The 14,194-nt window shown below is 62.4% G+C and overlaps 2 protein-coding genes across 3 annotated transcripts; both read right to left on the reverse strand.

Annotated features, from left to right (window-relative positions):
- Window positions 1-1,249: 1,249 nt before the first annotated feature.
- MTCH2 (mitochondrial carrier 2) lies at window positions 1,250-7,337 on the reverse strand. Of its 2 annotated transcripts, XM_026117159.2 has the most exons (13): window positions 7,173-7,336; window positions 6,554-6,638; window positions 6,083-6,189; window positions 5,607-5,633; window positions 5,226-5,279; window positions 4,677-4,734; window positions 4,453-4,504; window positions 4,181-4,240; window positions 3,320-3,413; window positions 2,990-3,037; window positions 2,348-2,415; window positions 1,765-1,840; window positions 1,250-1,462 (listed from the first exon to the last, which is right to left on the reverse strand). In XM_026117159.2, the coding sequence occupies exons 1-13, from the start codon at window positions 7,257-7,259 to the stop codon at window positions 1,376-1,378; spliced, it is 903 nt and encodes a 300-aa protein (XP_025972944.1). In that variant the 5' UTR covers window positions 7,260-7,336; the 3' UTR covers window positions 1,250-1,375. The 2 variants fall into 2 exon arrangements, with proteins under 2 accessions (XP_025972944.1, XP_064369415.1); XM_064513345.1 differs by lacking the exon at window positions 5,607-5,633 and having other exon boundaries at window positions 7,173-7,337.
- Window positions 7,338-7,437: 100 nt separating this feature from the next.
- Window positions 7,438-13,970, reverse strand: AGBL2 (AGBL carboxypeptidase 2). The gene is made up of 12 exons (XM_064513499.1): window positions 13,934-13,970; window positions 13,097-13,285; window positions 12,886-12,993; window positions 12,598-12,748; window positions 11,744-12,511; window positions 11,502-11,664; window positions 10,995-11,121; window positions 10,535-10,632; window positions 10,193-10,314; window positions 9,789-9,855; window positions 9,390-9,494; window positions 7,438-8,838 (listed from the first exon to the last, which is right to left on the reverse strand). Exons 1-12 carry the CDS (start codon window positions 13,968-13,970, stop codon window positions 8,170-8,172), a joined length of 2,604 nt encoding a protein of 867 aa, XP_064369569.1. The 3' UTR covers window positions 7,438-8,169.
- Between the last annotated feature and the right edge of the window lie 224 nt (window positions 13,971-14,194).

Below are 14,194 nucleotides of genomic sequence, written 5' to 3' on the forward strand. Positions count from 1 at the left end.
CGATGGGCTGGAGCGTTCCTGGAGGACAGCCTCATGCTGCAGAGCCCTGTGGTGTGCAGGGGTCTCTGCCCTGCAGGAGAGCCAGCTCTCACTTAGAAGAGGACACAGTAGGATCATTGCTGGCGAGAAAAAATCTCAGCCCCTGGGACAATGGAAGGGGGGAGGGACCCCCAACAGCCCCAGCTGTTCCTATTGAGGGCAGCCCCAAGGCTAGGGCCGGTGCTGGGGCCTTGGCCACGCATTATTGCCCTCTCCCAGGAGGGAGATTCCCTTCCCTGGCCTGGCCCCAGGCTGCCCTGCTCTCACAAAGGGTTTTTGCACCCCCGCCTACACCCAGCCACAATTGCTGCAGTGCGGCTCCCCAACCCGTCCCAGGGCAGGGCTCCGTGGTTGTCTTTGGTTGTTTCTGCCCACTGAGGTCCCCCTGAGCCCAGCACTGCCTTCCAGCATACCAGCTGCTTCCCCTGCCCTGTTTTTGTCACTCACGCACCTGTAAAACAAGCCCCTCTATCCCATCATCCGAGTCATCAATGAGGACATTAAACCGCAGCAGTCCCAGGACCGACAGGAGCGATGCCCCTAGTAGCTGGCCCCCAGCTGAACTTCCACAGCTCTTTGAACCCAGATGCCCAGCCACTTTTCCACCCACTTTGTCACCCATCCAGCTCTCCTCTACAGCTACAAGGACACTAGAGGAGCCCACGTTACTCCAGAAGCCTCAGGGTGCAGGGGAAAGGCATGATTCACCATGCAGCTGCAGTCTTGCCTTGCCAAATCGAGCCCACAGCAAGGGCAGGGCAAACACGGTGCCCCAGGCAGCTGCAGGACCATCCTGAAGTCACTGAAGTCTGATTCCTGACTGCAGGGATAATCTCATTTTCCCACGCGTAGAAGCCATGGGGCTGCCTACGTAGGATTACATTTAACAAGCTAATCCCACAGCCCAAGAGCTCTGCCAGGGCATGCCAGAAAGGATTTTCTCCTCTGATGTAATAACCTTGGTGCAGTGTCCAATTCCCCCCGGGAATGCGCGTGGCAAGGTGGTGGCAGGGCCCTGGTCCACTCTGCTTGTCCTGCTCTTGCCATGGTGGACACCCTGGCTCAGACACAGAAAAAGGGAGCCTGTAGGGCCATGGCAAAATGTGCTTTGTTACACCCAGAGCTAAGAGGTGACATCTCCACCTGGGACAGGTGTCCCCCCCTCCCAGGAAGCCCACAGCCCCATGACAGACACTCTCACACAGCCACCTTCACCTCTCAGGATTAAATGATTTTAAAAAAAAAGAAAAAAACTGTATAGAAATCACCACTCTCTCATGATTCTGTGTGTTTGGAGCCCAGCATCAGCTCTGGGACTCCACTTGTAGCTCCAGCTTCAGCGAAACCTCCTCTCCTCCCACACATATCGCTTCCCTGTGGGGACCTTGCGGAAAAACAGGCTGTTCCCTCGGCTCATGTTGCCCTAGAAGAGGAGAGAATTACCACTGGGTGAGCCAGGGCTGCCCCAATCCACAACAGGGCCCCAAACCCCACGATGGCTCCCTAGTGAGGGACAACCCACCACCACCTGGCTGATGGCTCCATCTTCCAAGTGCCCTGAGCAGAGCAGCGCTCACCCAGGGCAGCAACGACCGCGGGCTGGCCCCTCATGCTGCAGGGCCTGGTGGGGGGCAGGACACAGGCACCAGAGCATCGCAGGGCTCCAACCTACCCCTTCCTAGTAGCCAGGCAGCGTCCTGGCACTGCCCAGCGCTGGCCACTTACCTCCTTGTGCAGCTGGCTCCAGCAGTCCAGCCAAGACGAGTAGGTGGGTGCATAGGGGAGGAGGCCCCCAGCCAGCCTGGGGAGGAGAGAGCCGCAGGGAATTCATTTCTGCCCAGGGTCAAGGCAGCTGGTGGGATAAGACCCGTCCCTCTGCCACCCCCAGCTCCCCAGCAGCCCCTGCAGCTAATCCCAGCCCAGCTGCACAGACCCTCACACGGGTGACCGGCCACTCTCCCGGATGCAGCAGATCCTTCAGCTGCATGCTGGGTTGAACCCGGCGATGGCCCTTTCCAAACGCCCCTGAGGCTGCATCATCTAACCAGGGATCAGGCCCACAGGCAGCGTGGCTGTGAGTTTGAAGCTCTTCTGTGCCACCACAAGGCTGGGAGCGTTGGGAAGGCAGTTTCGGGAACTGATCCAGCAGGGTGGGACACTGCTGTCACCCCCACCAATGTCTCCAGACATGGACATGTCCTCTCAGGGATGCAGAGAGGAGCTGTGCAGCAGGGCCAGGCACAGCCGTGACAGCGGGGAGGTCTCAGGGCCCACGTGCTGGCAAGGGAGGTGGTGGCAGCACACTCACCCACAATTATTAATGGCCATCAGGTTGGAGACCAGCACAAAGGGGTACGTCAGCATGCTGGCGAAGAACTGCAACGGAGAGCAGGGCTGGTTAGCTGCACTAGGCATTGCCACCCTAGCTGGGATCTGCTCACATCCCTGGCACGTAGCAGGGATCCCTCCCACAGCACACAGCCCTGCTGGGCTAAGCGATTCACTGGTGCCCGCTTCCCACCTGGAAGGTGGGGAAAAACAAGCCCCAGAGGGTCCCCAGTGATCCCCCCCCAACACCGGGAGGGAACCCTCTCCCCTGCAGGCCCGCAGATGGTCTGGTCTGACATGTTGGTTAAGCTCCATGGGACTGCACGCAGGGACAGACCGTGCAGAGGTAAGGTCAAGGCCATGGCACATGCCCTATGCAGGCAGCTTGTCGTGTGTAGGGCCAGCTCACGCTCCTCCACGAGCCTGAATTCCTCTGCAGGCTGGTGCCTCCACAGCCTGGGACAGCACCCAGCTCTGCCCCCCAATCCCAGCAGCAGCAAGACGGGCAGGCTTACACATGTCACCCGATACGCTGTTTCCCCAGTGCCAGGGAAAGGATTCAACTCACTCCACCCACCCCTAGAGAGACAGCATCACACACAGGCAGAGGGGCTGTACTCACTCCAGTGACTGCCTGTGAGTAGCTCTTCATCTCAGTCATGGTTGAGACCTGTGAGTGGAGAAAGATGCCTTCAAACCCCACGAAGTCACACTGCCGCCCCAAAGGGGGGACCTGGGCAGCCCCCGGGCCAGACCCACCCCTGGGCTGTGCTCTGAGCCCCACTCAGCCCCGCAGCCCTCACTGATTGCAACCCCTGGGCCTGTCATCAGCTAAACACCAGCAACACAGGCAGAGCTCCCCCAGGCCAGTCAGGCAGGTCACTGCTTCCCCCAGCCCACCCCAGGGCCCATGCTCCGGAGCAATGTCCGACTGAGAGCGCAGGGCCCGTACCCCATTCTCCAGGGCATATGTGTTGATGAGGTAGGCCAGCATGTTGCAGAGCCACAATGAAAGGATGTCTCCAAGAAGCCGGGGGATGAGGCCCCTGAAAGAGAACAGACAGCAGGAACGTGAGCAGTTTCCCTTCCTAGTGCCAAACCCCTGCCTGGATCCAGCCGCACGGAGAGCTCGGAAATGGCTGGCCAGCGCAGGTGCCCTCCTCAGACCAAGACAGCAAGGCAGAGCCATCACCTGATGGCAGCAGGAGGCAGGTTTAGAAACAGGAGGCAACAACTATTCCCCCAATGCTCAGGTTACTGGAGGAACTCCTTGTCACAGGAGTGCAGGCACAGACAACATGGAGGCCCACAGTGGTTCAAAAAGTAACTGAGTGCACAGGAAAACTTCTTTGAGGGTTGTTATACAGTTCTGACTCCGGACACCCCTGAGCTACCAACTGCGGGAGGCAGATTTTCCTGGGGAACGATTACTACACACTTGCTCTCTTTTAATGTCCTCGCGCACCAAATATTGGTCACTGCCAGGCACAACCCAAGGCTGACAGCTCTGTGGTCTCAACTGCTGGTTGCATTCATGACCTAGGGGCTTGTTGGATTTTCCCCGGGAAGCCCTCTGTGGGAGGGCAGAGTGGAGACCATTTGCCCCAACAGCAGTTGAGGCTGCAATTAGGGCAGAGATCTATTAAGCCCAGCTAGCAAGATGACAGAAGGGCAGATGTGTGGCACCAGGCACCACTTGCCAAAGCAGAAGCAACATCTAAGCAACGAGCAAGGCCCACGGATCTTTCAGAAGTGACCGCGCTGCCCCGCACAAGGCCCTAACAAGGGCCAGCCGCCTGTCGATGGCACTCACGCGAAGAATCCCAGGATGCCCTCTTCTCGGTAAATCGTGGCAAAGGCGCTTAGTGTCCCGCTGGGCCAGAGGAGAAAGAGAAGAGAGCCCCAGTCACGTGGTGCTCTGCGATAGAAACCAGTCACCCGGGCAAACTGCCTCAGCCCCACCGTTTGGGCCTAAAAGCATGGCTCCCTCCCCACTGCCTCAGGGCTGGGCAGTGCCCTTCCCTCCCCAGCTCCCAACCAGTGGGAAGGTGAAGCCCCCAAGCCCCAGCCCCACTGCCCCCGTACCTGTACTTGGTCTCCCTGCCGATGAACTGCACCATACATCTCAGGGTGATTACTGCAGGCAGAGCCAAAGAGCATGGAGTCAGCAGGGAGCAAAGGTACTCCCGGGACTCTCCCGGGCAATAAAACAGCAATACAGCTACACCACCCAGGCCACCAAGGCAGACGAGGACGCACGGAGGAGCGGTGGCCTCGAGCTCTGCATCGGCCGTGCGGGGGTTACCTACCATGAAAGGGGTGGGTGATAAGCGTTGCGGCAGAGCGAGCAACCATCTCTCGGGAGGTCTGGAGGAGAAACAGGCTGTCAGTTGAATGGAGCAGGACCGGGCGGAGGCAGGGGACAGGGCAGCACAGGTGTGGCAGGAGAGAGCCCAAAAGTGTTCCCAAGCAGCGCCAGCGTCGCGCACCATGACCAACACTGATTCACGTGCTCCCAGCCCCTCTCTCACCAGGGTGAGCCCAGCACCCCCACCCCAACACCCTTCTCCTGTTGGCTGCAAGGAACGAGGGTAATCCTGGGTGGACGCCAGACCTCGGCCCTGCACAGCCCCACTGTCACACAGTGCCCTGCCGGGGCAGGAGCCACCCGGCGGGTGGGGGGGACACGCCAGGGATAGATTGAGGCCAAACCCCTTCCCTTCTGCCAGCACTTCCTCAGACAGAGGCTCCAGCACAAGCCCTAGGAAAGGCAGCTCACTGCCTTGCATCTGGATCAGTCCCTGCCAGGGAAGAAACGGAGCTCCTGGCCTGATCTCCACCCCCAGCTATGCTCTCACCTCCATGAGAACTTGCTCCAGTGAGGACACGCGCTCCTTCTTGCTGGCTCCTGGCTGGAGAGAGTAAGAAAGCATCAGACAGGGAACAACCCCCCAGATGCACCACTTCCTCCCCAACACCCCACCTGCCGAAACCATCCACCCTTCCGAGTACGGGGTCTGCAGTCCCCCACATCCCGGCCCCACCAGAGTCGCCCACGCTGCGTGCTGCACAGTGGTTTGGCTCTCTGCCATGCGTTGCTCTGGGAGCAGCACTTAAAAGCCAGCTCTATTCTGGGCTGCCTCCGCTTTTCCTGACACCCACGGGGAACAGCCTTGCCTGTCAGGAGCGGCCCAGGGAGGGGAGAGAGGATTCACAGAGGGAAGTAGTCTCAGACATACCTCAGCCTGCTCAGCCTCCTGGTACCGCTAGGGAGAAAAGGGTACAGTCAGCACAGCTAGAGGAGGACAAGGGAAGGCCCTTCCACCACAGGCTGTCACAGAGACGTGCTGGCAGGGGGGATCTGCGCTGACAACGGGGTGGGATGCTGACGAGACAGGAGATGAAAGACCCCTCAAGGCCTCGACAGTCACACCGGCCCAGCTCCCAGCCCACTCATGAAGCGGAGACGACCCTTTCTATGCAGCCTGGGGGCTGCTTTGGGGTGCTGTAGGGTGTCGCAGTCCCGTTCCCAGGGTCAATGGGGACGGGGGCCTTATGGGGCCCCAGATGCCCTTCTAGTGCCCAGCACAGTGGAGGCGTGGGCCAGCAGCCGCCACCCAGCACAGCTGTGCGCACACCAACAGCACAGGGCACAAGCTGTTTCCAGCGAGGTCAGGCCGCTTGCTCTGCACCCCACACAAACCATGCACGATACCTGCAGCACTTTGCTGTGCACGATGGTGCCAATGGCTCCGGAGCAAAGTCGGGGCGTCAGGCCTTTGAAGAGTCCTGCTCTTCCATCAACCTTCACAATGTGTTTGGCTGGAGAAAGACAAGTTAACAGGGACATTAGGACTTGTCATGCCACATACCTTTCTCACCGTTTCCCCTCTAGTTTATCCTACACAATCAAGAAGAACATCTCTCCAGAGACCTGGGAAGCAAGCATCCACCTCCAGCTCCAACCAGAACAGGCTGCAGAAAAACCCAGATGTCTGTGTCACCGGTAGAACAGGGACCCATGCTGTACAGGACACCAAAGAGCTCTGACCCACTGCTGCCCTACGTGCAAGAGAGGCAACTCACCTGCTTCACAGACCAAGAACCTCTCCCTCCTCAGCCCGAGGGCTTCACATCAGGTCACTCAGACTTCAGATCGATACGCACGTCTCGGAGGCGGACTCACCGTAAGCAAAGAGACCCGGCAGCTGGTAAACCTGTCGCCCAAAAATATTCCTTCCCAGAGTCGGTGGCAGAGGCTCGTATCCCACCTTTAAAACAAAGGGACAGCTTGCATCAGCCATCATGCGAGGCCAGCCGGCCCTCCTGCAGCGCAACGACCCCTCGGCTCTCTGGATCCTGTCAGGCCACCTGGGGCCTCCTAAACACTCTGAGGCCTGGAGGCACCAGCAGCCTGGGATCCACCGGCCTTTGGTCTTCGGCCACACTGCAGGCCCCAGGAAGTGAGGGCTGACAAGGGTCCCGTTGCCAGCAGGCTCCGTGCGGCTGCCCTGCCTGCCATGCACAGGCCTGGGGGGCCGTGTCACCTGGGGGGGGGGGGGGACAATGGTGTCATCAGGAGTGGGGAGGGAGGGAGGGTAGGGTGTCACCAGGCAGGGCAGGGAGGAAAAGGACGGGCATCTCCAAGACCGGGCAGGGGGGAAGGGAAAAAGGACCGGGGCCACCGGGACAGGGAACAGCGGATCCCCCGGCACCGCGAACTGCTGCTGCTTCCAGCACGGTTGATGCCCCCCCCCCACCCGCCGCCGGTTACCGGGGCTCCCCCACGCATCGGCTGCCCTTACCTGCACCAGCACCTTCACGTACATGAGGGGCTGTGACAGCACAGCCAGCCCCGAGCCCAGCAGCACCTGCGAGGCCGTATCCGCCATGGTGCCGCCCCGGCGTCACGGCCCAGAAGGACACCGCCGCCGCTTCCGCTTCCGCCCCCGGTACTTCCGGCGCGCCCGCCGCCCGCTTCCGCCCGGAGCGCCACCGGGGGGGGGCGGGGAGGGCCCGGCCCAGGGTGCCGGGGACGGGTCCAGCGCTGGGCATCTCCGCCGGGCGGGGCGGGGGGGGGGGTGGCGACGGGACCTACCTAGCCGGAGGCAGCACCACGGTGACGAGGTCTGAGGGGCCTCAGTGGGGTGTCACCATGGCAACAGGGCCTACCCGGCCTGAGGCCTGCCTGGCAGCAGCATGGCACCGAGGCCGAGGCCCACAGTCTGGGGGACATGGCTTCGAGGAGCAGGGCCTGGTGGGCACCGCGCCCCACACACCTGCCTCGCCCGGCGCTCTGCCTGCGGGCACTCCAGCCCGATGGAGGCGGCTCCGGCCCGACCAGTTTTTCAGGCCGCACCTTAACGTTGGCTGCACTCTGCCGCCATGACCTTGGCCTTCCCCCTGCGGCCCTGCGGGAGGGAGATGCCCTCCTGCTCCGGGGCAGCCTCGGGCTCTGCCCCCGTGGAGCCCCACGCCCCAAAGCGCCTGCGCCTTTCCCCATGCTGCTTTCTTGGTTTGCCTGCTGCAGAGTGACAGAAAAGCCTCAGGGCTGTGAGAACAATCATTTCAGGGTGCCGTAACAGGGCAGTGGCCTGTTCCCCCACTGGCCCTGCGTGAACCCAGGGCACAGGATCCCCGACTCAGCTCGCCGGTGGGCCCCGCTAGTGGTGCCAACCCTGCAGCAGTGGCTGCGTAATCCCACGCTGAGGCCTGGCCCACAGCAGCTGGGGACACGGCCCTGTGCCGCAGCACCGCTTTTAATACCGAACGTGACCGTGACAATGTGCCATCAGCAAGCAGCTACGGTTGGGGGCTGGCGCCTGCAGCCTTGCCCGAGGGTGAGAGGTTTCTGTGCCCGCTGGGTTGCTTCCGGCCGGGAGCTGAGGCAGGTCCCCGTGTGGCACAGGGCAACTGGTTCCGCGCTGGCAAGAGGCTCAGCGCTGCCGTGGCATGCTGCCCGCCCACAGCTGCTCGGCGACGCGCGAGGCACGGACAGCGAGCGCCCATGGGGTCAGACGCCAGGTCCCACCCGTTGCATTGCTTGGCGTGGGGCCAGCACCCGCGCTCCCCAGGAGGGCTGCTGAGGCAGGACCGCATCCTGCTCCCACGGGGAACCATCTCGTGTCCGCTGTGCAGCTCCCCCCGCCATAGGGACAACCTGGTCATGGCTCCGGGGGCTGCAGCCTGCAAGGAAACACAGCTGGTGCCGTGGCCTGTGCCGTTTCGGTAAGCGCCGCCACAGCCTGCCAGCTGGGATTGCCCATGCCTGCTCCGAGCAGTTGTAGCCCCGTTTGCAGCAACACTTTTGGGCTGCTCCCTCAGCGCGGCGTCTCTCAGTGCAACCAGGCCTGCGCGGCGGGCACTCGCTGGCGTCGGACAGCCCAGCACGGCTCCGATGCTGCCGCCCTCTCTCCTTGCCAGGTGCGGATCCCCTGCAGCAGCACGGCTCCTGGGGTGACGGCGCTCACCCTGTTCCAGCCAAAATGTGTGCATCCATGTTACCGGGACCGTTTTCAGGGGGCATCAGTAAAGCCCAAACCTATGCCAGTGCTCGGGGCCTCCTCCAAAGTCTTGATTTTTGTCCTTGCCACTGGTGTTCTCTGGCCAGGGGGACGCTGCAGTGATGGGCTGGCAGCCAGCACCCACCATGCCTCCCTCCTCTGCCAGGGCTGGTAAAGAGGGGCTTGACCCACTCGAAGCCCCAGTAAGCGGCTGGGTCTCACACTGGTGACAGTGCTGCTCTGGCCTGGAGCCTGCCTGCGGCACCACTGCCTGCTTCGTGCTGGGCTCCTGCTGTGGCCACTCCAGCGCTCCATTGACGCTGCCCCAAGCTATGGCCATGAGTGCTAGCAGACGGTGGGAGCAGAGCTGGATCCTCCCGGCAGTCTGGGGAGATCACGGCCAGGGCAGGAAGATCGCTAATTACATCTCTAGCAGGACTTTTCCGGAGGGGCCCCGGGCAGAATGGCTTGGGCTCCTGGCCCTGATGTGCCCAAGTATCTCCCAGGCATGCTGCTCACCGAGATGCTCTCCCGGCTCAGCCGGTCCCGGGAGATGGTGTATCGCTGACGCAGGGCATTCCTTTCTCTCCTTGTCTGCAACCGCTTCTTTTTCCTTTGTTTAAGCTGCTCCGGACAGCAAAGTGACACCTGAGCACGTCTCCGCCAAGAGTCCCCAGCCCCGTGAAGCCTCGCATCTCCCCACAGCTTCCTGGGGCATCTCCATTCACCAGCCTCCTCCATCCCACCCCCATCCTGAAAGCAGCTGGCAACGGGGCAACATCCTCCATGCTGCCTTGGCTGAGCTCCACCAGGCCCAGAGGGCACAGACACCCTGGGGTCAGCCCACCATGGGCCCCCGTGCCCAGGGATGGCTGGAGAGGTCTCGGCCACCCGCGGGCCCGCGCCAAGGACATTCACCTGCTCTGCCAGGCCGCGGAGGTGAGCAGGAGGGCCATCGGACTCGGAGCTGTTGGAGCCACTGGTGCTGCGTGAGGGAGAGAAACCGCTTGCAGCTCCTGACGGGTGTCTAGCTAAGCCCTTGCCCTACTTCCCCCAGGAATTTCTGTGATTTTGAGATGCTCTTTGCCAGGTGACACTGGGGCAGACATAAGCTGGCAGCAAGAAAAATGGCCTGGGGCAATGGGGCACGCGCAGCTGGGGGTTTCCAAGTCTCAGCCAGGCCTAGCCACAGCTGCCCTGATCCAGTGCTGGGGTGATCCTGCTCCAAGAGGACACTGGACTGGAGAACCCCGGCAGTCCCATCCCACCAGCGCTGCTGAGGGATCTGGGGCTGCCTGCCTGGGGATGGCAGAGGGTTGTACCTGGATTCGAGGTCCAAGAGGGAGACGCCACTCCAGCTACCACTGGAGCCTGACTTGCACCCGAGCTTTTGATGAAGCTGCTGCTTCAGCAGCTCATCCAGCTCCAACAGGCACTGCTGGACCTGTGGGCAAGAGCGAGTGTCACTGGTGCTGCCAGATCCTGTGGCTTGGGCGCAGTTGGGCTATGGCTACAGAGGTGATGAGGCATGGCCGCCCAGCACCGGTCACTGTGGCTGGGTGCGGAGCTGTGAACAGCACCCGTACAGCACTGGGACCCTGCCTCTGCCAGGAGCCAACCTGGGTACCAGGGCTGCTCTCGCCTGCCCCTGGGCGCAGACCCACCTTGGCAGCATCAGGGTTGCAGAAGTCCAGCAGGGTGTCACAGATGTGGTGGCCCAGCGATTTGAGGTCCTCCACACTGAAGTGCGAGTGCCTCTCGCCTAGAGGGGAAAGATGGGACCAAAGCAAGCCATGGCTTCGCGATCCAAGCCCCAGCCTACGCCTGCCTGGTGCTGCCTTCCCCACCACCTCTGGGGTCCATGCATGGTCTGGCTCCTCATACTGGCCTGTCCCATCCAGCCACCACTCTGCATCCCAAAGCTCATCTCCCCATGGCCCCCAGTGGTCACCCTTCCCAGCCCAGGGGCCTCAGGGCCCAAATCCCATCCCTGAGCACATCGTGCCATCATGCCCAGCCCCCAGCTCCTCCTTGGCAGTGCCTCAAGATGCGCAGCTGTCTCCTTGGTGCTCTGGCAGCCCCTGGCACCCGCAGCACCCCAGGGCCACCAGTGCAGCCTCTCACCCAGCGTGGAGCCCCCAAAGGCCGTCTCCATGGTGTAGCTGTTGGAGATGCCCATCCGCCACATGACGATCCTCCCGGTCCCCTCTTTGCTCTTCTGCACCTTAAATTTGCAGCTGCGGAAGGAAAACTGGGGCCAGCCCCATGATCAGCATGGTAGAACAAGGGGTGAGGGGAGACACATCCTTCTCCCAAGCCCCGAGGGGACACCCCTGTGCCTCCACCCATGGGGCGAGGCAAGTTCTCCACCATGACTCTCCCTCTGATGGGAAGCATAACATGGTGGCCATGATCTGGTGCCCATGTCGCCATCCAGTGTCACGATGAAACTCAGCAAGGAAGCCACTTCCCAGAACTACCAGGTGTGGGTCTCATCTGACCGGGAGCAGAGGACGGCTTCCCGAAGGGTTGTGTCCAGGTGGGCAGCCTCGGACAGCCCCAGGGAGCAGGACAGGAGAGGTGGCACCACATCTCCTGGTGCAGAGGAGAGATGTCCTCAAGGGCACCCACCTTGTCAGGGGCATTTTTGCTCAGCATCAGCGGGAAGATGCGTTCGTGCAGCCGTGGCATGGCACTGGCCCCGCTGCCGCTACAGCCATACATGAAGACATTGTTCTTGCGGCTGTGCCCGTGGAAGTCGCAGTAGAGCAGGATCTCCCGCTCCGCCAGGACCCTGTGCACAACCAAATGGCAGCCTCGCTCTGCATCCCGCCAGGTGACCCCCCACTGGCTGCCCTGTGCCCCAGCCTCACCTCTCCACCATGGCTCGAGTGTGCCAGACGCAGGGGAAGGAGTCCTTGAGCACCGTCCTGTAGGCCCTGTTGAGGTCCCTGCCTGCCAGGGAGCAGCGGGAGTTGCCCACAACCACGCCATCGGGGTTCAGCATGGGCACCACCTTGAAGATGAAGAGCTGCCGAAGGAGCTGAGCCTCGGGGGCATCGCTCAGAATGAAGTCGAGGAAGCCCCTCATCACCCACGAGCCGCCACTCTCGCCGGGGTGCACGCGGGCGCTCAGCACCACCATCCTCTTGGCTGCGGCACCTGCGGGGCTGCTGATGGTGAGCAAGTAGACAGTGTTGCCAGCCAGGCTGCGGCACAGCGCTCGCACCTTGCAGTACTGTGAGCGGACGGGGTCGCCCACCACCTCCTGCAGGTAACGCTGCAGGTCCGAGTAGGTGTAAGGGTAGGAGTGGGCAAAGTAGCAGGTATCGCCATCGTGGGGGAAGCGCACGGTCCAGGTGAGGCAGTAGGCAGCCCGGCCTTCTTCAGAGCCACCCCGGTAGTAGCGGATATCATCCCCGGCTCTGTGCCAGCCAATGCCATGGCTCTGGGCATCCCGCTGTGAGTAGAGCAGCGGCTTCATGCCCTCGCCATAGAGGCTCTTGGGCTTTGCCAAATTGGTGATGGTGAACCGGTAGACAGGGTCTTTCCTGGTGTTTTGCACGCGGAAGTAAAACCATTGGGTGTGCTTGCTGGTGTACAGGTCCGGCCGCAGGGTCAGCACGTACTCATGGGCACCCCTGCAATGCAGCAACAGGGACGCTCCGGCTCCCACGCTGCGCCACACCGCCTCGCACGGATACCCCCGCCATCCTTGCGCTCTTACACTTTGACGGCCTTCTGGAGGTTGCCGCTCTCAAAGCGCGACTCAAAAAGGAGGGTGGTGTCGTGAGGACCTGCCAGGGTGGCTGCTGGCGAGGAGAGGGGGCCCTGAGCACCCCCGACCCTAGCCCGGGTGAAACAGGAGTCTCCGATGGCTGCAGGGGAAAAGATGGGCTCAGCATGGCAGCACCCCAATGCTGGAGGCTTTTGGGAAACAAACCAGATGCCTATGGGTGCTCTGCTCCCTGCCAGGCCCAAGCCGCGGCAGAGCAACAGCACGGGCCGGCCTCGCTACCTGGGCTGATGTGGTAGACGACAGTGCCGTGCTCCTCGCTGCTGGCCGGAGCCTGCTCGTGGCCCATGGGCTGGTAGAACGGCTCCGGCTGAGGGGGGACCCACTCTGAGAGGGGACAGGAGACAAGCGCAAGGGCCAGGGCCCCTTTGGCACCAAGGGCTCCGACGCAGGAGAAGGGGACAACGACGGGATCCGAGAGCCTCCTCACCGATATGCTTGATCGCCTCCTCGACGACTTCACACTCGACCGGCCAGCGGGGAGCGGGCAGGGGGCCTCGTGCCGACAGCAGGGCAAAGAGAGCCCGTGGCTCCCGCAGCAGCGGGGACCCACAGTCTGGGGGCCGCCCCAAGGGGAGCTGCTTGCTCTTGCGGAGGGCTGGCTTCAGCACCCGAGGGGCTGCAAGAGGACCAGGAGCAGCTTGGGGGGCCTCCAGGATGCCCCATGCTCCCGACTGAGGCTCCAGCGAGGACGGGGCAACCCAGGGCAGGAGGGGCTGATACTGGTTGCTCCCCAGGGAGACTACAATGAGGATGCTCTGGGGTCCCCAGTTCAGAGCTGTCCCCAAGCTGACAGAGACCACCTTGTCCCATGCATTCCCCTCAGAGCCCCTGCCTGTCACCTGGAAGGGGCAGCAGGAGCGGGGAGCTCTCCAGGCCCTGTCATGCCCGGGCATCACAGGGAGAGGAACACCTGCCCCTCCGTGAGGGTTCACTCACACATTGCTTCCTTCCCCAGGCCCTGCGGAGAGCTGCAGGCTGGCTTGGCACTGCCCAGGCTGGGTGCCTCAGCAGGCTGGCACTCGGCGCGCCCCTGCCCGTGCTCCTGGGGGGAGGCAGGGCTCTTCTGCTGGCCTGTCTTCTGGCCTTCGGGAGAGCATTGCTGCCACTGAGGTGCCACCGTGGCCCAATGGGCCTGGGGAACACCATAGGGTGGGACAGGGCCAAGCCATCTGGCCCCAGGGTTCAGGGGACAAAGGGGAAAGAGACAGCCCTGACCCCAAGCACCATGTCCCTTCATGTGGGGCCTGCCGTGCTCAGGGCTCACCTCCGAAGTAGCCGTAGTAGCGCAGGTGTCTGTGCATGAAGCTGTCATAGGGCTCAGGGATGGCCTAGGCAGGGCAGGGCCAGTCAGGCACCACTCCCAGCCTCCCTTTCCCAACAGGAGACCAGAGCAAGCCCTGACCTCCACCCCTCTCCACCCAGCTGCCAAACCACCCCCCACACCAGGCTGGTCCAGCCCAACCTCCCTCCCCCAACCCCCTGACCTGAGCCGTGGGGTGCTCACAGGGCTGCATGGCTGCTTGAG

The sequence above is a fragment of the Dromaius novaehollandiae genome, chromosome 5 (genome assembly GCF_036370855.1).
Source record: "Dromaius novaehollandiae isolate bDroNov1 chromosome 5, bDroNov1.hap1, whole genome shotgun sequence".
NCBI lineage: Eukaryota > Metazoa > Chordata > Aves > Casuariiformes > Dromaiidae > Dromaius > Dromaius novaehollandiae.